Genomic DNA, 24,815 nt, shown 5'->3' with positions numbered 1-24,815 from the left:
TTTTTCAGTGTTTCGAATGTTGAATTACGTAATGACAAGACAATGATTATGTTAATTAATTTGTCATATATTTGAGCATTAGTTAATGATATTTTAATGTTATCTTAAATTGTGTTCTTGAACGACAGCATCTATAACTGCATCGTAGTGCGTGAATTATGAATTTGATATTTTATTCTTTTTCAATTATAGTTTATTGGTTTAAACATATTTCGTGTTTTTAAGTGAATGATGTTTTATTTCAGTTCTTAGAAAATTGAGTAATATCTTGTTTATCTCTAATTCTTTTAACTATTAAAATTTTGAAGTTACGATTTTTTGTTTCTAAATCTTATATTAAGATGGATAAATTATATAACAATTTAGAAAATTATTAAACAGTAAACAGTGGTGAGATAAAGTGAATATTATTAGTCAAAAAAAATTAGTTATAAATAAAAATAGTAATTTCAACTCTTTCTTTCAAGGATGATAACTTAGCAATGTGTTTTATTCGGAAGACCCACTTCATAAAATGGCGTTGGAGTAATTTTTTAATTTTTTTCAAATGATTTTTCATTAATTAAAATTCATTTAGATCTTTCTACTTAGAGAACAATAATCACCTATTTAATATGTACTATACGAATTTTATAGTAGAAGTGCCGTCATAAAGAATCTCTAGTTAACATCTCTTAACCCGATATTGCTTAGGATTTAAAAAGCAATAAATTAATTTTGTCCTAAATATTTCAAAATTTATTCAAAACTACGCAAAATAATATCTGAAAAGAAATATAATGTACTGTGAATAATATCTGAAAAGAAATATAATGTACTGTGAATTAAATTTGATGTGTCTGAAAGTTTCATAGCTCTTGTTTGAATTAAGAACTTGAAAAACATAAGTTTTAGTGTGTGGTGTAAAGTTAACCGATACAGAGTTGTTGAATTAAAATCCTCTTATAATTGAAATAGCTTCCTTTGAAACTGAAAGTAGAAAATCTGTGAAAGGTTGATGGAGATGTTCTTCTGTAGCAGCCATTTTCCTCAACCTTCTCAAAACCCTTCTAATTTGCTCCTTCTTTCAGGTCCTCCTTCTTCGTACGTCTTTCTCTCTCTCTCTCTCTCTCTCTCTCTCTCTCTCTCTCTCTCTCTCTCTCTCTCTCTCTCTCTCTCTCTCTCTCTCTCTCTCTCTCTTCATTTTCCATTTCTAATTTCTTGTTTAAATTCTTACCAATGAACGAAGGAATGAATAAATGTTACGTTGAATAATGTTCAGTGGGAAAACTTCTCTGCTCTTTCAATTTGCATTCAATGTAGCACTTCACTCCCACAACGTCATCTTCATTTCCAACCGCCAAAGATTCGATTCCAAACCCCCTTTTCTTTCGCAGGTCACGTATCTCTCTTCTCTTCTCTCTCACTTTTTTTTTTCTTTTCATTTTTCCTAACTCGCTCTTTTCTGAATTTCAGGGAATTGATCCATCTTCTCATGTCTTCCACCGTATACAAATGAAGTATCTCTCCTACTTTATTCATTTCTATTATTTCATCATCATAATAATACTCAATTTTGTTTGCCTTTTGTTCGAGGTACGTGAATGATGATGAAGACATCAAGAAGTACTTTGCTGCCTTCCACCTGTATGATACATTGCCTGCAGCAGTTCTTATTGATGATTTTGGTGATTTCTTTGACGACAAGTAATTTTCCCTATTTCTGCTTTCTACCGCTTACCCTTTGAATTCCTTGTTTTGATTTTGGTTTCCGTTTCATCTTAAAAGGATCTGCCAACAACGATATTGTAATCCCCGCGGACGAGACATGGCCATGGTCAAGACTCTAGCCTTATGCCACAATGCAATTACTTTCGCAAAGTAAGTGTCCATTGCTATTATTATGTTAACAATTTCAATGAATATTACTGCAGACAACTCAACTCAACTCAGTATCAGATTTTTAACTTGCACATCACATAATATGATTGTGAATCTGTGATAATGAATAGGGTCTCTTTCTAAATTCTGTGGCAGTCAAAAAGGGTCTTGCAAGGTTGTGTTGTCGGATACTCATACTCACCAGAGAGACTCTCCAAGGTTTCATTTCATCTATAAGAAATGGATACAAACCACTTTTACTATTCAAGGTTAGCCTAGCTGCCTCTCGTACCAGGCCTTTGAAAACAATTAATCAATTCATGTGTTTTTTTGTTGTCATTGTATTGCAGAAGGGGATGTGTCTGGATCATTTATTCTGAAAGATAAGAGTCATTCACCAACCGATCACAACACAGCTGTGATCAAAGCTGCAAAGTACTCCATTGCTCTTCAATATCTGGTTTTTGAAGGAGTTGTTGAAGATGAAGTACAATAGATAAGTTACCTTTCCCCCACTTGGAACCGATTGATACATGTAACCGTGTTGTATATTCTCTTGGAACATTTAACAGTGATAATCAACAATAAACTGAACTTCGGAGCCTGCATCTTCATCACCAGTGTCAAATCTTGGGTTCTGTTGCATCGGTTAATTATGAAGATCAGAAAACCCTGGCTAGGTATCGTTGCTGCAAGTGTTTACTATTTCAATACATTAAACAAAAATGATTTGTGGACACTAAAATCTATTTGATATCCAGAAAGATGAAATATTAGAAAGAAAAGTGGAGGAATGATAGGTGATATGTTGTATGTCACAGGAAAAAATGAAAAATATTAAGTGTTTAGAATGAAAAAAATGTTCGTGCTGTTATTGTTATACTTTAAAACATCATGCAGGAAAACGCAAAACTTCAAAGACAATTATTGTTCATCAGAACCGGATTATGGTACCAAAATGCTGTTGCTAAAGTCAGCTTTAGAACGGTCTTAAGCAATTTTTTTTTTCAAATTATATTGATTTAGCATCATTTTTTTTTGTTTCTCTCTCCTAAAAAAAATATGATTTAACTAATTTAATGATTTGGAAGAACGAATTTCATTCAAATTAAAATTTGAGTTGAATGTATAGATTCAGTAAAACTGAGTTTATAAAATGAAATATTCAAACACAAGTTATGGTTTCTCATGTAAAAGTATTTGATGTCTCATTAACTAATAATGCACAACCAAGTACACTTACCTGAAAGTGATTGTTCACACCAATAAAAGGAGTAAATATGGTATTTCATTCCTATTTCTTATATATGCATAATCAAAGAAATCACATCTCAAACTCTTGTCTTCCACCAAAAGTACATTTTTAACACTATCATTATTTTCCAAATCAATGTGAACAAAAGGAAATTGGACTTTCTTCTTGCACCACCAAGAAACAATACAACATTGCATTCTAAAAACAAACCACCGATCTTATCTAAATCATTTCTTCTGTCTTTCTCCAAACAACCAATTTTTTCATATTTCCCATGTTGTTTGTCCATTGTGGCATAAATATATGTACATATTTTAAAATGTGGAAGTTATTATTAGTTACTAGTGAGAAACTGGTATTAAACTATATAAAAATTTAACAAATTGTTTCATCACAGAATAAACACTCTTAAATATTAAATATTCTGTTGGAAGAAAAGAAACTTTGCATGTGGACATGACTTGATTAAGTTTGGCAAAATTGTTTTGTGATAGGCAAACATGGAAGAATGAGTTTATAACAACGTGGATGTAAGATGAGTAATCTATTTCAAGAAAATAAATAATAAAATTTTATATATATATATATATATATATATATATATATATATATATATATTACATAATGTGAATGATTAATAATTGTCTTCGTATCAAAATAGTTAGTTTGGATTAAATTAATATTTATTTAAAGATTTATTAAAATCTTGTTTATGTTGTTAAACCTTTAAACTTGTATTTTCTTTTTTTAAAATAACTCTAAGTTTTATAAACAAAATTAAAAATCTATAAAAAAAATATCAATTGCTTTATTTGTTTGAAGATCATAATTAACTTACTATTATTATTATGGTGATCATTATTTGTATAAAAATGGTTGCTTTTAATAACATTGTTGCCATGCTAATCGTGTTATTATTTATATTGTAACTGTGATTATTACGATCGGAACTGGAGTTTCTATTACTATTATTATTATAATAATTGCCTCTATGAAATAGTAATTATTACTATTAAAATATGTTATCATAACAGTAAAATTATGACAATTTTTATGATCATAGTCACCATTGCACCTATATAAAAAATGTGCCTTGATGATGGATTAGCACGTGTTATATACTTGTTGTGTAGGTCTTCTGATTCAAACAAACATGAATATTTTCAAATCAGAAAATTTACTAAAATTAACAAAAATACACACTTTTCACTTCAAATAGAAAGATTATTAAAACAAAAATAAGTTTGATATAGATTTTTTTTTCTTCTTAAAATTACATTTTATGAATACCCATGTAATCTCATCACCATTTCAAACAGATACGACAAAATAAATTTTATGTCTAATAAAAGTTAGACATTATAGCAATGAGAAAAAACTGTACGAATTTTATTTAACCAAAAAAATAAGTCAAAGTCATATATATATATATATATATATATATATATATATAATTGTGCTGGATTATCAGAATAAAGGGCAATGCTTAATTCAAGCATGAAATTTAAAATTAATATGATATAGATTCAACTTTGCTCAATTATTGGACTGAAAAAACTATTGGAAGAAATTTGAAAGCTAAGGACAGTGTTTCTCTTATATAGGTATACAATTCAAGTAATTTAAATTATGATTTCGATTTTGTTTTACATAATAACATAAATGGATATTTATTACAGTATAATTTAAACATAAGTTATTTCTTAAATTGAATTATTTTGTGAGAAAAGTTTCCATCATTGTGTTAATACTATATAATTTAGGTTTTAAATATTTTACTTTTAACTTATGAACACTCGTTTCATATATCGTTCTATTTAAAATATGTTTTATGCATTATTAATTTTGAAAAAAATAGAAAAGATAATAAAAAAGAAAAAAAATAAGGGAAGGTTGGTCCTTAGTTTTCACTCATACTATAAATGAGATGATTTTAATAACTGCTTTGAGAATGTGAAAGAAAGGGATAACACGGTCCTCTTCTTTTATATGTCAATTAAATCTTCATGTGTGAAATTTGTTTGAGCTTTATGAATTTTTATGGGAGAAAAGTCTCTATGTATATTTTATTTATTTATATATATATATTTATATATATATATATATATATATATATAAATAAAAGCCTTAAATACAAACTATTTAATGTATCCAACAAGCAATTATGAAAGGTAGACAAAATGTTATTGCAAATAAATTTAATAGGGGATGGATAAAGTAAGATTTCAGATATTTTTAATTCACGTGATGTCGTATATTACTTTCGTTAAAACTTATTTATTAATTAATTAAGATAAAATTTCTTATGTTCACATTTTTTGTTTTCAAATAATTATTCTAAATAGATAACTCTAATAAACTTTTAGAAAATTTAATTCATCCACAGAAACATATCATTATAACATTAAATTAGTGGAAAGTCATCCTAACTCCATCTACTTCACAAAAACAAAGATTAAAAAACCTCATATATAATATATTATTGACTTAATATTTATTAATTTATAGTAAAAGGATATAAAAAAAAAGGATAGATAATCGTCTTAAATTTTAGAGAGGATTCAGTTTAATAAGAGGATCATTTATAATAAACAAAGAATAAAATATTTTGTTATATATATATATATATTATATATATATATATATATATAACTAATTAATAGAATTTGAGTTAAAATAGAAGATTTTTTTGTGTGCATATTTGATCATATATTTAGGAGTTGTTTGTTATCTAACATAATACTAGCAAAATTAATTTTATGTTATTTTGGACAAAAAGAGTTGCATACTAATTTTTGTTGTAACTTTTTAATAAAATAACTTGTTTTTAGTTAATTTTTTTTTAAATTAATAGTATAAATGTTTAATAAATACTGCATTATTTACTATCCAATCCACTAAGATGAATATCACGGAAAAGAAAGAAAAAAAATGTAGTCCAAATCAGGTTTAGGTCGAAATCATAAATATTCTTATTTGTATTTGAAAGTCAACATTACAAGATATTATATTAAATAATGTATTTTCTGACACCTTATAATTGTTTCATGATTAAAATCTAGATATAGTAATCATTAAATATTTATATTTTCAGAGATAGTTCAGGTTTTTTTAGTAAATCTTTCTCACTAATTACTACACTTCTGAAAAGATAATTAATAATCCTGTACTGTACTAATTATATTTGAATTTGAATAAATAAAAAAGGTAAGTAATCGAAAAATATATATATTATTTACTAATAAGACTGTATTGGAAATTAAAGACAACTTTTCATTTAAATAAAAATGATTTAATTTTTTGGCTCAACACACTCAAGTTATATCACTGTAATGTAATCATAAGATATTAAAAAGAATAAAATAAGTTCTGAGGTCCAAAATTAAAACACAAATATTCATTGTACACAACACGTTCTCATCACGGAATCAATTAAATGAAATTGTGATAAGATATGGTTGAAAGATAGTGACACTAAATTAAAAATAGATCATCATTGAATTACAAAAACTTCAATACCAATCAAGTATGACATTCCTACACAGTACAACACTTCAAATTAAAAAATCATCTTACCAAATCACACCAAGAACTCAAAATTTTCATTGAATATACAATAATTACATTTATAAATTTATATATTATTTTTCATAAAACAATTCTAACTAAAAGTTAAATTGATTCATCAATTCAATCCAAATAATATATATATATATATATATATATATATATATATATAATATTTGAACCTGTTTATAATATATGGTAATGATTGAAATTTCAAATTTGCTGAATAACAATTTCTACATTTCCTGTATAAAAATCTTCCATGATTTTAGTATTAAAAAACATATAAAAAATATTAAACAAAAAATATATATTTAGATTGTCGTTGATTTTCTAAGTAATATGTGATTATTGTAGGAAAATAATTATTTGCATAATATAAATATTATGATATATTGTATGAATATAGCATTTGGTAAATGTTCTTATCTTCAAGTACACACAATAGTCTTGTATCATTTAAAAATGAAAATAAAAAATTAATTATTTTTTAGTTTTCAATCTTTGTAAATATTTTCAAGGACAAAATGTGATGAAATTTTAAATTCTAAAACGGACGACACGATGATTAATTCTAAGAACACTGTATTGATACGTGGAGGACGATGTGACTCAATAAAAAGTGAGTAAAATTTATTTATTTAATATTGTATTTAGTTTTAAATATGACTAATACGAAAATAATTTGATCACAAAAAATAAAAAATAAAATTGGGAATAATAAATTAACGAATAAAACGGAAGGTGAGGTCACGACATGAGTTCCTTGAAGAAGACGCATCCTGGTAGGTCTGGGTTCGGAGCGAGGTTTGGAGTTTGAAGAAGTAGAAGAAGAAAAGAAAAGAAAGATAATAAGCACTTGGCACTTGCATAGCTTTACCCTCCATCACCCGCCACTACAAAACTATGCCCCCATTTCCTTCTTTCAACCTTTTTCCTTCTCTTTCTCTTTCTCTCTCTCTCAACTCTACCACTTCCTAACTTAGACAAAAAAAACTTCTCTTTTTCTCTTCTTCTTTTCACCTCAATTCATCACTTTCTTCCTTCTTCCTGTGCTATGATAGGGTAACTAACTCCCACCATAACACAAATCAACGCAACCCCAGAGGAATTATATATGGTCAGTACTCACACCACTCAATCAATGCAAAAATATCAAACATCCAACCACCCATTTCATGATGTTTTTTCTTGTTTTCATGTTTATGTTTTTTTTTTCTTCGATTGTCTAAAATTTACAATCTTGCTTCTGTTTCTGCTTCTGGGGTGTGGGATCAGAGAGGTTTCAATGAAGACCATGGTGTTGTGGGCGGAAAGGAAGAAGAAAACGTGTGGCCCTCGTGGCTACGGCCACTTCTCAAGACGAGTTTTTTCGTTCAATGCAAAGTTCACGCAGATTCCCACAAGAATGAATGCAATATGTATTGCTTGGACTGTGTGAATGGAGCCCTTTGTTCTGCATGTCTTGCTTCCCACAAAGAACACAGAACAATCCAGGTACAGTGTTCAGCTGAAAAGAAATTGTGTTGTGGTGTTTCGTGGCTCAATTTGATCGAATTATGTTGGGGTTTATGGTCCAAATTCAAGGATTTCTGTTTGTTTAATCTGATTTTGCAGTTTCTTCCTACATTTTTGGGATTTGAATCCAATCCCGTCTGATCGGTCCGAAATTTTTTTGGTTTATCGGTTACACGTGCCATTTAATGCTGAATTTGCGAACTTCCCAAGTCATTAAATCGCCATTTTCTTTTTTCATGGAAAAATTGTTTATCACTCAATTATACCGTCCATTGATTCTGTTCATTCAGATAGATAATTGTATTTATTTTATGAAATTTATGAATTTCTGTATTTTCTTTCACCATCTGATGAGAAGATTCTCTCTTATTTTCTTTCAAATTTTATGAATTTCCAAAGATAAGGAGATCTTCATACCATGATGTGATAAGGGTGTCTGAGATACAGAAATTTCTGGACATCACAGGCGTTCAAACTTACATTATCAACAGTGCCAAGATTGTGTTCTTGAATGAGAGGCCTCAACCAAGGCCCGGAAAAGGGGTCACCAATACCTGCCAAGTCTGTGATCGCAGCCTCCTTGATTCCTTCAGCTTCTGCTCTCTTGGTTGTAAGGTATTCATTCATACACATAAATCCAAATTTTCATCTATTAAAATGGAACTCATAATCCTGATTTCATCTTTGAATTGCAGTAGTTGTTAACGAAGTATATGATGAAGAATTGATTTCGTTTCAAAACTTTTTTAAGAAATGTTATGTGTAAAGTGGTACAATACAACCTTTGTAATTGTAACTACCTCCTACTTTTTTGCTGTATAAAGTATGTAACATTATGGCTGTACTTTTTATGCTTGCTTTGAAAAAGTAAGAAAAATGATGATGGATATGAATGAATGAATGAATGATGTGTTAGACTTTTAAATTTTCTTCTCAGATTGTTGGAACCTCCAAAAAGTTCCGGAAGAAGAAAATGTTAGGTGAGACAGAAGGGTCTGATGGTGAAGAATCAGTGAACGGCATAAGCAATGTAAATGGTGGCAGAAGCAAAATCCATAGCTTTACACCTTCAACACCACCACCAACAGTGGCTAATTACAGAACTGCAAAGAGAAGGAAAGGAATTCCACATAGAGCTCCAATGGGTGGAGGACTCATTATAGAATACAACGTTGTATAGTTGTATAGTGGTTTTTGTGTCAGTCACTCACCAATCAATATTTATACCAAAAAGATACAGCAGTTGTTACCACTTCCTTGGTTGGCACCATCACAAAAATATGCTGAATTATCTTACCTAGTTGCAATGCCTGTGCCCTGTCACTGAGGCCGGTGTTGGAAACTACTGCTCTATCTTGTTGTATAGGACAAAAACAATAGGGAGAAAAAGTTGTGTCAAAAAGCAAGTAATAATATAACATAGAGTGGGGGGTACTTTATGTTGGTGTAAGAATGGCATTTGGGTACTGCTATGTGATGCTAAATGTACATAGTGGCTTGTAGAAAGGAATTGTATAGCATCAAAATTAGACAATAAAAAAATATTGTGAACTCATGATGGGTATTAATTATATTCTCTTGGTTTGGTGCATGGCCATGTCCTTGTCCTCTCAAAGTTCAAAGTTTGTGTCTTGTTTGGCAGATGGAGGAGTGGCTAAAACTTTAAAGTGCTTAACTTAATTGCCTTTTTTCTTCTCTTTTGGTATGCTTTTGGAGCTTGACTTCTTGTCAAAACACTATACTGCTGAACTGTATAGCAACAACAAACACACCATATGTGTTGCTGTTTTCTTGTTTTGCTTCACGCCTTCTCATTCTTTCCAGTAATAATACTTTGACACGCAAAAGTTTTTTACACTCATTTGATACCATTCTTCACTCTTTCTTTGCTTCTACAGATACAAAAATTTACTTTTTTATGACTATTTTACTTCTACCATGTGTGTCAAAGTGTTGTTATGTTACTCTATTCTTAATTCTCAGATTTTGTGCAATGGTATTTTTGTATGTCACTTTCTTTTCAAGATGCTAAAAATGCACATAGCATATTTTACTGTCATGGAGAAAAAAGAAACTCAGAATCAGCTGCATGTCTTGTCTTTTTCTGTACTTAAATGCTCAATCTTACACCAAATGTTGCGACAGTAAATGTTTTTGTTAGGTTTGCTGTTATTTCTGAGAGAGTTTTGTTGGAATAATTTAGGTGTGAGCCAAAGTTTCACCGAATAAAATAAACAAACACTAAGAATAAAGACTCATAATATCATTGTCTTAAAGTTTTAAAATTTTAAAATTTTGAAATAAAAATGATGTCAAATACTTTATATATGTAAGACTAATATCATATATATATATATATATATATATAAAATCTCTCAATCATTATCAATTAGTATAACTAAATCATACGAAAAAAATAATCCATAAAAAACATGCAAGGGATGCACCAGTGAAAATTTTCGATGTTGAAAAATTCTTTAAGAGAGTTACTTTAGACATGTGAAAATAAGTACACAACTTGTATTGTAGTTCTGTATTTCTTCCTTGAGTTGTTTATTTGTTAGATCTTTTGTAATTATAGTGGATTCATTATAAAAAGTATTTGACACATTTTCTTTTCAATCCAATAAAAGAATTGTGATTTTGTTATAAAAACTTTAATTACATTATTTTTATCTGAATCATTTTCTTTTCAATCCAATAAAAGAATTGTGATTTTGTTATAAAAACTTTAATTACATTATTTTTATCTGAATCATGTTAATAGATAAATATATGTTTAGTTTTTAATAATTATATATGATGATTATCAAAAATAAAATTAACATTAATACATAAGAGAACTTCTGGTTTTTACATTGTAAATTTCAATTTTTTAATAATATTTTCAATATTAATTGCATAATTAACCTTTATTTTAATAAATACATATAACAATTGATAAACAACTTATTTACTTTAACTATTAATTAAATTTAAATAAAATAAAATAAAATTTTAATAAAATTTTAAGAAATGAACATAAGTTATATATATATTTCCTTTTGATGATGGATTCACTACTTTGAGATATTCTCTTATCATAATAGCAGATGCCCGTATATAATATACATCACATGGTTCATAAAGTGACACATGGAGAATACTACAACGTTTACGAATTCACCACTGAAGAAAAATCAAAAGATTTTTCTAAAGTGAGAATGAATTTAAAAAGGTGAAATGCATATTTAAAAGGTTTTGCCTATGATTCATCCTATTATTTATCCATAAAGGATTCCTTTAAATTAAGGAGAATATGTTCACGAATTAAATTACTAAAATTATGTCTTAAATGGGAATTAACTATAATATGCCTTTAGTTCATTAAATAATTAAAAAAAAAAACGCTTTCACTTGTTCAACATAAACCACCGTTAATTTCATATGAAATTTATTTTTCGTAGTTTTCTTATCTCGAGTTATTCTAGTCTAAATTTGAATATGTTCTTAATGTTTTAAAAACTTATTAAATTTTCGATAATTAGCGCGATTTTTCCTCGATGGAAAATTTTATGAAATTTTTATTTATATTATATTTCTTCTTTCAAACAATATTATTTAAATATTAAATTTATTGAATTTGACTTATTTAAAACTTTGTATTAGATTTACTACAAACAGAAAACAAAGAAAGTTCAAAATACCATAGATCGTGTATTCTTTAATTAACTTAGCTATGATGTCTTTGGGTTGGAATTAATGTTTTGAAAATCATGTTTAAATTAAATTTCTTTAGGTTGTAAAAGATAAATTATTGAAAGCGAAGAATAATAATGTTTCGGTACTTAGGAGTCGAGATTGAGAACAATTTAAATATTCTTTTTTTCTTCCATCTTCTGATATACTTTTTAAAAATTTCACATTTCAAAATAGATAATATCTCAAAAATTCAATAATTATTCTTAATAATTATGCCGGACGAACTTGGATACGAATAATCATGTAAAAATAAATTAGTTAAGTTTATAATTATTTTAGCAAAGAGGTATTGAATTTATTTGGCCTTAACGAGCAACAAAAGGCCATTGGTTTGAGACTTGACTTGAAAAACCAAAAAGTAGTTTAGTGACCGAAACTGTTTGGGGGTGAAAACACAATGAAATTAATAAATTGTTGAACCCTTTGATGATGATGTGATGCATCTACACCGAGAAATACACCTTTTTATGCAATCAAATAGTGATGCCAATTTGGATAATAACATTGTCTCAATCCATTAAACAACTTTATTCAACTTCCACTCTTTCTATATAACAAAATGTTAATTATCAAAACATTTATTATTCAAATTATGTGAATATAATCTGTATATGTAACTAACAAGGACAATCCCTCATTATTCATTGATATATGTAACTAACAATCCATAAATCGTATATAAAAAATTCGTATTCACAATTTAAAAAAGAAAAAGAAAATATTTCAACTCTAAAAATAAAATACTTAACATTAATTAATTTAATGTATTTTTAAGAAAATGAAAAAAAAATCCTAAATTAAGAATTGGACTTTCTTTCTGAAAAAAAAAATTATGTCTGTCATGAAACAAAACAGAGGGACAAATTCGGTCAGATCTGAATTGTAGCAAATAAATGTACTATTGAACAGAAAAATAAACACTTTGGTTTGTTCTTCTGTATTTAACTTCAAATTAATTTCCACCACGTGCCTCCAATTATTGCACATTCCTTTGTTTTCTCAACCATAAATTTATTTATTAATGAATCGAAAACCCTATTGGTGCCGTACTTAATTGAAAACATCGATAATAATATGGATAGTTTAAAATATGATACTCGTGAAATGAATGTCTTCTATGTTACTTTCTCTGTTTTATACAATTCATTTTTTTTAAGAAAAAAATGTTATTTTATATTTACTATTTTTTTTAAGATAACATAACTTTTTATTATTTTAAACATTTGGATGTTGTATTTTGAATGACACATTTATATATTTTCAAAGTTGATTAGCACTGTCAACTCTTTCGAGATTTTTTTGTAATATATATTTGTAATTGTGCAAAATATATATTTAGACTGTATAATTTTTACTTTTTAGAGTGATGAATTCGAAATTATTTATTTTTTTCCAACAACATTGAAAATGAATCATTTCAAAGTACACAATATAACACATAGCATTTTTTTTAATTGTGTAATCTAACAAAACTGTATATAAAAATACTTTTATCATTTTTTTTACTCCAGAGATATAAGAAGAAATAATCAGATTCACGAAGAAAGCACAAAAGATAATTTCTTTTTGCACCTTCATAATTTAAACTTGCAATCATATACATTATTATACTTTGAGTTGTTAGGATATGAATTTTATATTTCAGAATTATGTTTTATTTTATATTTTAGAATATATAATTCAAAATATAAATTTTTATGTTTCATGTAAATTTGAAATATAGTTTTGTATTCTGAATTATACAAATTGAAATTCATTTATATGTTAAATTATATAATTTTGAATGCATTTTATATTTTATATTTTAGAATATACTATTTAGAATAAAAAAAATCATGGTAGTGCATATTGAAATAATGGAGGTGCAAAAGAAATAGCTGTCTCAAAGCCAATACGAAGGCCCAAAACTTATATTTTAGGTCCAAAAGCAGGGGTCTCGTGAACCAAAATCACATTTGTTATTTGTTATTTTTGAGGGTCCGAATAAAAAAAAAAAACAACCAATTTTCATCTTTTATTTGTTTTTGCAAGTTTCAAATATAGAGTGGAATGAGAAGTTAATGAGAAATTGAATTTCAGAGTGAAGGGTTTGGTTGGAGGAGAAGAGAAGTGATTTTAGCGAAGTCGAAGAAAGGGTTTGTTTTGGTTCAGAATTGTTAGCTTTTGACGATATCATAGCTCTAAAACGATGAGAGATATTTGTCGAAACTTCCAGCGAGGCAGGTTATTGTTCTTCTCTTCTTCATTGCTTTGTTTGCAGTTTCAATTTTCGATGATTCATTAACATAGCGTTGTGATGTTGTTTCTGTGTAATTACAATGCGCAATTATTTCTTTTTATTTTCACTGTTTGTGTGCGTATCTTGTGGGGGCGTGATTGGGCTTTGGATTTTCAGCTACTGGTAGTATATAACTGTATAAATCTGAGCATTTACGTGTTACATTACAGTAGTAATCTATGTGATCAAATATGCTATTAGATTATTAATGTTGAAATTTTTATTCCTCCGTTTTGTGTCATCAGAAATTTTGAGAATGGGTTTTAAGTTGCCGTGGTTCATGTTTCAGCTGTCAATATGGAGAAAGGTGCAGATATTTACATGTCAACAACCAACAGAGAAAACCTAACGTTCAAGGGTTTGGAGGACAAAACGGTTCTCACCAACAGCAAAGTACAAATCCCTTTGGATTTGGGTCTGGTTCTGGCTCACAACAACAACAGAAGTCTAACCCTTTTGGTTTTGGCACTCAGAACAATTCCCAGTTAAATGGGGGGCCTCGTTCTGAGTATAAACCGAACCAATACAAGGTTCTCACTCTTTTCCTGTGTTTATACATGTTGAAAAGGTTTAATTTTTTATATTGTTAGGCATTATAATAAATCATACGACATTGGAGGTATTATAATAAATTATACGACATTGAAGCTTTTTGATATTTGTGGACTATTTTTGAGGGGTTCTCGATGCTACGTCTGCTTCATCTTCACTTTTAGTAAAATAATCTGATGTTTGTTCTTAGTATTGATCATTTACCTCTGAAGCAGCCTTTTGAAAATAAATGGAATCGGCAGTCGTCCAAACCCCAGAATGGTGGAAAATCTGATAACAACCCCCAACCAGTCGATCATAAGTGAGTATTTATCAGTCCATTCTCCATCTCATGAATCATGGATATTTTTCTTGATGTTGTCTCAAGTCAACATGAGGGACATGAGCCCTTGTACTTCAGAATGAGAAACATAACAAGTAGAGGTCTAAATGTCTACGAAGTGCATAAGCACTGACTAATGGTGCTTGAAAGTACCAAACAAACTCTGTAATCTTTGATTGGATCACTGGAGGGCTTTGCCTTTGATCAATTTTGAGGATGCAAATTTTTTGTTGCCTAGGCTCTTCTGCTCTTTTTTTTTTTTGCTAAAGTGTACAATCCTCTGCATATTTGTCTTTAAATAATTTTCCATTTGTTAAACAAGCAAAGGAAAATTGAGTACCATTGTTTTTCTTTTGTTGGGTTATGTGATTTCTTTTGGAGAATAGCTGATCATCTCTAGTCCTTTTTCATGCTATCTAGTTAATCTTTTTCGATATAAAAAAAAAGGTCTCTATTGTATTTCTTTCTTTTGCCTTATTTTTCTATTGTATGCATAATATTATTGATATACTTTACTTGGTTGATGTAATTAAAGATGCACAGATCCTGAGAACTGCAAGCGCCAGATTGCAGAAGATTTCGAGAAAGAGAAACCAATTTGGATACTTACATGCTACGGTCATTTCAGAGGGTATATTTCTCATACATGATGGTTTGAAAACACTAATCAAACTTTTTACTGAAGATAATATATATTTTTAACCATGTACAACACTATCACCTAATGCAGAATAATATAGAAAAAATTCCATTTTGCTTGAAACCCGTGTAACTGAGCTATGTTGCTAAAGAATGTTGAGTATTATTTCAATTCATCCAATGCAACACTAATAAATGGACCAGTAATCATTGAATACTTCCTCATCCAATATTTGAAAATTCTTTTCAAAGCTACTGTCCATATGATTAGCAAGATCTTAATAGGAACGTTTTCCTTATGCATTACAGAGCTTTAGATGATAGGGTTTCACATGGAAGGTTCACATGCATGATTTCACTTATTATTTAATTTTCTGTAAACTGCAGTTGAATCTTCTTTAGTTACTAATGAGTTAGGCCACTGTCCACCTGGATTACACTAAAACATTTCCTCAGGAAATTTGCAGTTAAAACGATAATACTGGAAAAAGAGATTCTGGTGTAATTGTCACTCTTGGAAGAGAATTTGCTTTAAAGAATCCTAACCAGTGCTGTAATAAGATAACTAAGTATAGATTTTGACCTCCTTTGGTGCAGTGCTCCTTGTGACATTGTTGGTGATATTAGCTTTGAAGAATTGCGGGCATCAGCTTATGAGGATGCTAAGCGTGGGATGAGCTTGCAATCAATAGTAAGAAATCTGACGTAACATGCCTTTAACCCCTTTCTCTCTCCTCTCCCCTGCACATTTTTGGAAGATACCGTGTTCTCTATCTAGTTAATTGCTTTAATTTTCCATATGACATTTCACTTTGACAATTTGTATTGAAGAAGAGCCTCCTTTACTGAATCTTTTGTGTTGACATTTGTAATTACAAGGTTAGTTGTGCTCAAATGTATTCTGTGTCTAACCTGAAAATATGACATTGCAGGTTGAGAAAGAGAGAAATATACTGAAATCCAAGATGCTTGAGTTTCAGAAACTGCTTTCTGAACCTTACCAAAAACCAATAAATTCTTCGCTCGACATTCAAAGACCCCAATCCATGGGAGCCAATGCAAATCTGTTTTCAGGAACATCTCAAAGTAATGGTCCTTTGTCAGTCTCAAGCTTTAGCCAACTGGGTACTTCAATGAATATGGGTTTTGGAAGGTAGGATTTACTGGCTAGAAAATATTTTCCTCATTTTTGGTTGCTTGGTGTTTGAAAACAACTAAACAGAATCCAAAATAAACTACTTGAAGTTGAATGAACTCCATTGGAGTGTGGTTTGTACCCTATAAGGTATTGATGAGACCTGATAGTTTGTCTAATTTGCATTAGACCTCTACTGACACCCTTTTTTCTAGAACTCCTGTCTACTGTGTGTTCTTGTTTAGGATTGTGTTGTAATTGCCAAGAGAATGGAGAAATGCACAAGAGCTTTTATTAATGTCGTATAAGGTTACAGTTTTGTAGATGCTGTTTCAGGCTAGTTGGATATCAGTTTTTAAGGGCACTAGAGTGTCCCAGGTCTTGAAAATTTGGTTTCTGTAAACTTTCCGATAGTGGCTATGTTGTTACATAGGTATTACTTGTGGAATTGGGTATGGGATGTTGTTGGTATACAATGGGTAAGATGCATATCTGCAATCATTGCTTCCCATGCACTGATTATTCTTCATCTTGTACTTTCCTTGTCATTGCTAATATATTTTTTTTCTTGCTTTTGCTTTTGGTCTAATCTGTTTGGAACTATGGTTAGGCCATCTGCACCACCAACAAACACTCTGGCACAGCCTAGTTTTTTTGGAATTGGAGGTATATATTTGGTGTATTTTTTATAGTGTTATGACTATATGTCTTTTGTTTTTCTTGCTCATATATGTCTGACTGTCTGCTATAATAAAAACTAGGAAACTCTTTGGCATCCAATACAGGAAACCTAACCACCAGTGGCTCCTTCGGTATTCAAAGCAACCCCCATTCTACACCAGTGGATATGACAATGTTTCCGGGTTCAACTCAGCAAACACCAGCCACATTCAATAACTCTGGTCCCAATACAATGTTTCAAACAACATCAGATGTCCTGTTGTCGTAAGTTCATAGCGCTTAAAAAGTCCTGAAAGGCAGTTGCCATAATTTAATCACTGTTTAACCATATTTCAAGGTACATCGTTTTTAATCATGTGGAATTAATAAATGACAAAGATTGATTATAATCTGGCCAGTCAATCATTATTGTTTTCATTGAAAACTTTTCAACTTGTTGCATCTTCAGCTTAGTCATTCATTTTCAGTTTAAAAAAAATTGTGAGCTTGAAAATTTCAATTTTATCCATGTCGCATTATTATTCTACTTGATTTAATAATGTAGCAGCAGTAAATTTTTGTGACAAGACTCCCATGATGCTTTCTAATTTATTTATTTTTAAATGATTATGATAAACTTTTTGATTTAAGTAAAACTATTGAATATTTCATCTGGTACGTTTATAAATATTTTTATGAAGAGATGGATAAAAAGTCTCTGAGCTTTTGGGTTCAGCAAAGGACTCAGCAACAAAAGGTAAGAAGTGATGAATGTACCAAGCACCCAATTGCCTCAGGAGGTCACTCCAACTATTCTAATTTTTATTAAAACAGACCAAGTTGCATCTATTGTAATTGTTATGATTTGGATGAAGCTGACTGCATAACCCAATGATAAAATATATTTTGTCAAGCCATATATGTTACAGTTTGTAGATTAGAAAGTTTTTAATGCCAATATCAGTGCTTGTATCGGTTGGATCTTCCTTAATTTTTATGAAACAATTCCCCAGTTTATACTAGTATGTGTCTTCTTGGAAACTTCACCTTTATTCATGCATTTTCTGAGGTTGTCTCTATTTCTTCGAATGCAAGTTTCACAGACTTTTGCTTGAATTTTTATGGTCGTTTTCTATTCTTGCAGAAAGAAGTTACAATCGGAGAATGTGTCAGGAGATGTCAGTATTTGGTTAAAAGAGAAATGGAATCCAGGAGAGGTAATACTATAGTCTTCTGCTTTACTCTAACTGATAGGTTGATAAGTGCTTATGTGCTAACATTTGTTCGTTTTCATTTTGATTTTGTACTGTGTCTGGCAGATTCCAGAAGAAGCTCCTCCTGATTCATTGGTACGGTAGACATTTGTGAATTGGCATCTGAAACATAGGAACCAATGCTGCGTTCCCACTTGGCAAGATTTTGGTTTCGTGGTTGAACTATATATAGATCAATAGCATGTTATAGATCAATATTTGGAATTCATTTGATATGGATTCCACTCCTGTTATGTATCTTTTAATGCCATGGGTATGCCATTGTGTTTGCAAGAAACCTACTATGCAATATCTTTTTCTTGTAAAATAGCAGTAATTACACTTTTTTCAAATGAAAAAAAATTTCTAATTTTTTTTCTTTTACAAGCAGAAGTTTTAAGCAACACATGGTGCATTAAAATTTAATGTAGTTGTAAACTCAAGAGACAATCATTTTGTTTGGTAGATAAGAAGGGGGAAGGAGGGAGAGGGGAAGAAAGTTAATTTTATTAATTTGTTTGAAGATGAGAATTACGTTTAAAATCTGATGGAAATATAACTAATGCAATTACAAATTAAAAAACTTAAGTAGAAGACAAAAAGATAAACGAAAACTGTCTTCTCCAACTAAGGAAAATTGATCATGAAATAAGAACAAACACCTTTTATTTAGCGCATGCATCTCTACCAAATTCAATGTTTTAGTCTCAATAATCATGGCGATAAATTAAGGATGCAACACAGACAAAAATAATTATAAAGATGGCGATACAACACATCTATGTACCCTGTTAGTAATAACGATGAAGACTGGAAGAAGGGCCTAAGTAATTGAATTGCTAACAGAGCTAATCTTTTTACAATGAGTATTTACAGGGCTATTCTTTTGAAACATACTGATCAAAGGAATACAATAAATTCGTGAAAAAAAAATTGTAATTAAATTTCAAAGTGCCAACTCTGATTATACACTGGAAATATGATCAGTGCCAACCGAAGAGGAATCAAGTTGAAATTGAAAAGACTCAGCCAATTTGACTGCATCTGAAATTCTAAGGCGTGTTCCCTGTTGTCCAACAACAGTAGCAGCAACATTTGCTGCTAATGTGCCTATACCTCTCAAATCTGATATACCTCTTAAAATACCATATAGTATACCAGATGCATATGCATCACCAGCACCACAAGTATCCACTGGAACACATGGAGAAGGAGGAATATATACAGCTTCTCCTTTTACACCTATGTAAGACCCTCTAGGACCATCTGTAACAGATACTAGAGGAACAAAGTGGCTCAGATACCTTGCAGCTGAAGCAGCACTTTCCTTTGCTTCAAAATTACAAAGAGCTCTGGCCTCATCACCATTTGCAAACACTAAATCCACACTGTTCCCAATGATTTCCCTGATGAATGGAAAAATACACCAGTTTTACAAAAGCATACATGTGTGTGATCTAACACCAGTTCTGGTTAATTGAATTTAACTGGCTCCTACAGGTTTCATGATACAGTTTAGGCGATGGTCTTACCAAAAATCATCAAAGTGTCTTTCAATGCAGGAAACATCTGAAGCTGTTATTGCAACCAAGGCACCATTGCTTCGAGCTTTTTCACATGCTTTGGTTATTGTTTTAATAGTATCAGGAAGTTCAAATAAATACCCTTCAACAATCAGTATGTTGGTCTTGGAAACAGCACTAGCCAAGGATGCATCATAGTTAACAGTTGAAGATGTGCCCTGATACCAGAATACAGAAATATTTTTAGCAACTTCACCATGTGCTTTGTATAATCAGCAAGGAAGAATAAACACTATAAATTGTTGTTAATATATTTACTTATATAAACATCTTGCTATAGAATCCTTAAATTTATCTTAGTATCCGTTTTGTAGCATACTGAACCTGATATGCAAGCATTGTTCGCTGAGCATCTGGAGTTGTGAGAACTATAACTGTTCCAGTTGTTCCATCTTTGATAGGCTCGGAAAGAAATTGCACATTTGCTCGGCGCAATTTTTCCCTGTAGAATTAAAAGAAAATGTAAACAAACAATACATTCATCAAATCTCACTTGCCAAAACAAAACTGGCGGAATCATTAAATAACACAAAAACTATGTGTCAAAGATGAGGACACAGTTCAAAGGGATTATGTGTGCGACTACACTGCATGTTTTGGAAGAAAAAAATGAGTACTTCACAGTAATAGAATATTTAATATACAGGGATAAAAAATATAAAATTTTGCATGGTTGATTCCATATACAATCCCTCTTCCCCTGTATTATCTTTTAAGCTATCATTATATGATCTACTTGTGGGCTATCTTTAGAAAGTGCACATCTCAGATACCAAAATCCAGCCAATGGAACGCCTCTGATTTGAGGAAGAACAAAAACATAATTACCAATCCTGAATTGTGATCAAGAGCACCTGACTATGAAACCCGGACACACCTCATCAATGAGGTGTTCCGTGTCGGACATGTATCGGACACTGACACATGTACGATACTCGTATCAGTTAAGTGTCCAAATTGAAAGACATTTTTTTGTCTTTGAGATGATTTTGGCATGACTCCAACACAATGTTAATAACCACACATTCAATGATTTTCTAAAAAACTCATAAAATTGTAAACTTATCACATAAGTTTCTATTATGATCACTACTACTACTACATAGGATAGTGTATGGTTCAATTACTACCATTATGATATTATCAGTGCAAATAATGAAGACAAACCTGTAGAAACCCCCCAACAGATCACTCCCTACACTACCGGTCATTGCCACACTTATAGCAGGAACTTTGAGCGAACGACTTCCAAGCCTTGCAAGAGCAACTAGGGTATTAGAAAGAGATCCACCAGCCGCAGCTTTATAGCTGCACCCATCCATAGCCTGCAAAACTCTACCTCTTTCCTCGTGATTTACCACTTTCCGCGTTCCCTTCTCTAACCCCAACTTCTTCAGAAAATCATCATCAACCATGCCAGAGAAGTCCACCTACAAGAATTTCCAATAAAAAAACACCTTCAATAATCATTGCTGTTGCCAGAAAAAATGAAATAAACAATCGTGTCCATAGCAACAAGACAATGAAGGTATAAGCCATATGAGCAAAACTAAAACTTTGTACGTTTTTCTGGTGTTACTTTCTGATCATAATTGAAGTTTGACTCGGTAATGACTTCAATACAAACATTGATTATTAGCTGACTTGTAACGCCAATCATAAAACCCCAATTCTGATTCGTCAACAAACTGAAAACACTAGCATTATCTAACTTCTATCACGGCATAACCCATCATAAAACAAGAACAAGGAAGATTATAAAATTTTAGCAGATTGAACCGTTTCTCACAAGGGAACAAAAAACACAGAACATACACGAAACAATTCTTAAATACAGGAACAGTATATATACAGGGTGTGCAAATTCGTAGAGTTTAACCGCAATTATGATGAATAAATGGAGCAGAAAGGAAAAGGGAATCACCATGGCTTGACCGAGACCCAAGACATCCCATCTTTCAGGCAATTCTAAGGAGCTAAGACTCTCTTGGCCTTCTTCTTCTTCGTCGTCATCGCAACTAGCCTTCATGGGTTGTTGTTCATCATCTTCTTCAATACCACTTCCATGTTGTGCACCATCGGGGACTCCAGGCCCACATCGGGCGGAAAAAGAAGCGTTCCTTCGGCAGCATAAGATAAATTGGGGAGTTGGGGCATTTGAGAGTTTTGGGAGACAAAGGAAAGAAAGGTGTGGTGTAGGAAAGAAGAGAGAGGGGGAGAGGTGAGGTGAAGAATAGATGGGAAGAAGAGAGAGAGGCATGGAAAATTATTTTGGTTGCTTTGTTCTGTGTCTGGTCTCTGAAGAGAGGGAGAGAGAGACACAAACACAGAGGAACCAAGGTTAAGGTTTGGATGTGGTGGTAATGTTGAGAGACACGACACAAAGATAAGGAGAGGAAACTAACCAAAACCAAAAGAAGGAGGAAAGAGAGGGAGTGGACAACTCAAATTACGGAACCACCCTCCTCAACGTAACTTCCTACGGATTCTAGAATCTCCAGGTCCCACGTAACATCTCTCCACCCTTTCCAAATATAAAGAAAATAATAATAATAATGGAGTTTTTATTTTTTTAATAGGATTTAATATGATATTTTAGTTAAATCGAAGATGTGATATGTAAAAAATATGGATACCTTGTCAAAATTTAGAAAATTTATGTCATCTTATGTTAATCTGTGTTAATGTTGGGTTGGGTTTGTCTGGACTGGAGAGATTCATGGATTTATTTTAAGGGATTTGAATTAAGATGATAAATTTGGGAGGAATTCAAAATTGGAAGAATGGAATAAAAAAGGAAGACACCTAATAAAAATGTCTTTTATATTTTTTATTATAAATTATTATTGAAATTTAAAAAGTAATAATTAATATAATAAAATTGAAAAAACAAACCATTTGAATATATATATATATATATATATATATTAAATCTTGTGAATAATTGATGATAATAATAGTAACAATAACAATAATTACTGTCATTATAATATTTGAATATTTAAAATAATACGTAAATATTATTAATAAAATTTATTAAATCTTGTACATAACTAAAATAATTATTAAACCATGTATGTAATTAATAATAATAATAATAATATTAATAATCATATCAATTATTAACTAGCATAAATATTAGTGTTATGTGTACGTACTTTTAAACATTTATAAATTATTTAAAAGGTGTATATAATAATTAAAATTAAAAAGTAAAAAAATGTGTATATAATTATAGATATATAAATATAGATAAAATATTATAAGTAATTTTATAATAAAAATAAATAAAACACAATAAGTAGAAAATATTATAAGTAATTTTAATTAAATTTGAGAAAAGTTACTAAAATGGTAAAATAATAGATAAGTTTATTAATGAATAATTATTTGAATTAAAAAAAAATAAACACGAAAACGATAAAACTAAAAAACTATTTTTTTTTATTATGAATTGTTATTCAAATTTAAAAAATAATAATTAAAAATATAAATTAAAACAAAATAGAATATATATATATATATATATATATATAACTATAGATTATAGATGCATATTTATAAAAATAATAATAATAATAATAATTATTATTATTTTATAAGTCTTAAGAATTTGATTAAATCTATAACAATATATAAAGGGGATTCTCCTTTTTGTGTTCACTTTTCAAAATACCAATTTTACCCTTTAAATATAATAATTTATTAAATTTTAAAAATTGACCGTTACTTTTACAAACCGTTTATAAAATCATATGTCTCTGCTTCTTCTCCTCTTATTTATTTATCAATAATTATTCTTTTATGTGTTCTGATATATTTCACTTTATTTTAATAAATATTAATGCATAAACACAGACGCGATAACACTTATGTTACGCTAGTGATAATAAAAAAATCTGATTATTAATGTACACACTACAAATATAATGAATAAACAAACCAAACAACAGAAGAAAATAATAATAAAATTCATGACAATTTTTTTTAAATAAAATCAATATAGCATTAACGTAAGATTAGAATTATTAACTGTGTATACAAAAGATATAAGTATAAATACTTTTGTGGATTATATAATAAATATTTTTTTTTATTTTGTACATAGTTATTTTTTTAAAATATTTTAATTTAAAATTAATTAATTAAAAAAATAAATGAATGACATTACAATATCATATTATATATATATATATATATATATATTAATTAGTAATGATTATAATAATAATATTAAAACTAATAATAATAATAATATAATTTTAATTTGTAATAATAATAACAATTACAATTTTTATATTAATTTTAGTCATAGGAGTAAAACTATAATCTAATAATTTTATTTAAAATATTTTTTAGGTATTACATTTATAAAACTTTTAAGAGAATCTCATAACTCATAAAATTCACTTTCAAATTCTTTCCTATCTACTTTTTTTATCCCTTAAGACA

General features: G+C 29.6%; 4 protein-coding genes across 6 annotated transcripts; 3 read left to right on the top strand and 1 right to left on the bottom strand.

The window, feature by feature from the left end:
- Positions 1-853: 853 nt before the first annotated feature.
- On the top strand, positions 854-2,734 carry LOC114169645. Of its 2 annotated transcripts, none has more exons than XM_028054889.1 (7): positions 854-1,083; positions 1,262-1,376; positions 1,456-1,499; positions 1,576-1,686; positions 1,768-1,860; positions 2,017-2,129; positions 2,211-2,734. In XM_028054889.1, the coding sequence occupies exons 1-7, from the start codon at positions 998-1,000 to the stop codon at positions 2,354-2,356; spliced, it is 708 nt and encodes a 235-aa protein (XP_027910690.1). In that variant the 5' UTR covers positions 854-997; the 3' UTR covers positions 2,357-2,734. The 2 variants fall into 2 exon arrangements, with proteins under 2 accessions (XP_027910690.1, XP_027910691.1); XM_028054890.1 differs by having other exon boundaries at positions 989-1,083; positions 1,229-1,376.
- Positions 2,735-7,524: 4,790 nt separating this feature from the next.
- Positions 7,525-9,791, top strand: LOC114170630. 2 transcript variants are annotated; one of them, XM_028056150.1, is made up of 4 exons: positions 7,525-7,802; positions 7,961-8,179; positions 8,600-8,815; positions 9,117-9,791. In XM_028056150.1, exons 1-4 carry the CDS (start codon positions 7,800-7,802, stop codon positions 9,378-9,380), a joined length of 702 nt encoding a protein of 233 aa, XP_027911951.1. In that variant the 5' UTR covers positions 7,525-7,799; the 3' UTR covers positions 9,381-9,791. The 2 variants fall into 2 exon arrangements, with proteins under 2 accessions (XP_027911951.1, XP_027911952.1); XM_028056151.1 differs by having other exon boundaries at positions 7,529-7,802; positions 9,138-9,755.
- Positions 9,792-13,945: 4,154 nt separating this feature from the next.
- On the top strand, positions 13,946-19,074 carry LOC114168360 (zinc finger CCCH domain-containing protein 46). The gene is made up of 10 exons (XM_028053144.1): positions 13,946-14,164; positions 14,509-14,749; positions 14,987-15,072; positions 15,629-15,724; positions 16,330-16,423; positions 16,665-16,885; positions 17,478-17,533; positions 17,629-17,812; positions 18,672-18,744; positions 18,847-19,074. The coding sequence occupies exons 1-10, from the start codon at positions 14,130-14,132 to the stop codon at positions 18,883-18,885; spliced, it is 1,125 nt and encodes a 374-aa protein (XP_027908945.1). The 5' UTR covers positions 13,946-14,129; the 3' UTR covers positions 18,886-19,074.
- A 460-nt stretch (positions 19,075-19,534) lies between these two features.
- Positions 19,535-22,768, bottom strand: LOC114170568 (uncharacterized sugar kinase slr0537). The gene is made up of 5 exons (XM_028056076.1): positions 22,288-22,768; positions 21,531-21,793; positions 20,688-20,805; positions 20,313-20,521; positions 19,535-20,186 (listed from the first exon to the last, which is right to left on the bottom strand). The coding sequence occupies exons 1-5, from the start codon at positions 22,621-22,623 to the stop codon at positions 19,745-19,747; spliced, it is 1,368 nt and encodes a 455-aa protein (XP_027911877.1). The 5' UTR covers positions 22,624-22,768; the 3' UTR covers positions 19,535-19,744.
- Between the last annotated feature and the right edge of the window lie 2,047 nt (positions 22,769-24,815).

This window comes from Vigna unguiculata, chromosome 11 (genome assembly GCF_004118075.2).
Source record: "Vigna unguiculata cultivar IT97K-499-35 chromosome 11, ASM411807v1, whole genome shotgun sequence".
NCBI classification, from domain to species: Eukaryota; Viridiplantae; Streptophyta; class Magnoliopsida; order Fabales; family Fabaceae; genus Vigna; species Vigna unguiculata.
The sequence above is the reverse complement of the archived record's forward strand: the minus strand, read 5'-3'. Positions and strand labels throughout refer to the sequence as shown.

Coding starts and splice junctions, on each gene's coding strand:
- LOC114169645 (XM_028054889.1), top strand. CDS start 998: ATGGAGATGTTCTTCTGTAGCAGCCATTTTCCTCAACCTTCTCAAAAC. Junction 1,377..1,455: donor AACCCCCTTTTCTTTCGCAG/GTCACGTATCTC, acceptor TCTGAATTTCAG/GGAATTGATCCATCTTCTCA. Junction 1,861..2,016: donor AATGCAATTACTTTCGCAAA/GTAAGTGTCCAT, acceptor ATTCTGTGGCAG/TCAAAAAGGGTCTTGCAAGG.
- LOC114170630 (XM_028056150.1), top strand. Junction 8,180..8,599: donor AAGAACACAGAACAATCCAG/GTACAGTGTTCA, acceptor GAATTTCCAAAG/ATAAGGAGATCTTCATACCA. Junction 8,816..9,116: donor TCTGCTCTCTTGGTTGTAAG/GTATTCATTCAT, acceptor ATGATGTGTTAG/ACTTTTAAATTTTCTTCTCA.
- LOC114168360 (XM_028053144.1), top strand. CDS start 14,130: ATGAGAGATATTTGTCGAAACTTCCAGCGAGGCAG. Junction 16,886..17,477: donor ATGAATATGGGTTTTGGAAG/GTAGGATTTACT, acceptor AACTATGGTTAG/GCCATCTGCACCACCAACAA. Junction 17,534..17,628: donor TAGTTTTTTTGGAATTGGAG/GTATATATTTGG, acceptor AATAAAAACTAG/GAAACTCTTTGGCATCCAAT.
- LOC114170568 (XM_028056076.1), bottom strand. CDS start 22,623: ATGCCTCTCTCTCTTCTTCCCATCTATTCTTCACCTCACCTCTCCCCC. Junction 21,794..22,287: donor TGGGTCTCGGTCAAGCCATG/GTGATTCCCTTT, acceptor AAATTCTTGTAG/GTGGACTTCTCTGGCATGGT. Junction 20,522..20,687: donor GAACAATGCTTGCATATCAG/GTTCAGTATGCT, acceptor TTCTGGTATCAG/GGCACATCTTCAACTGTTAA.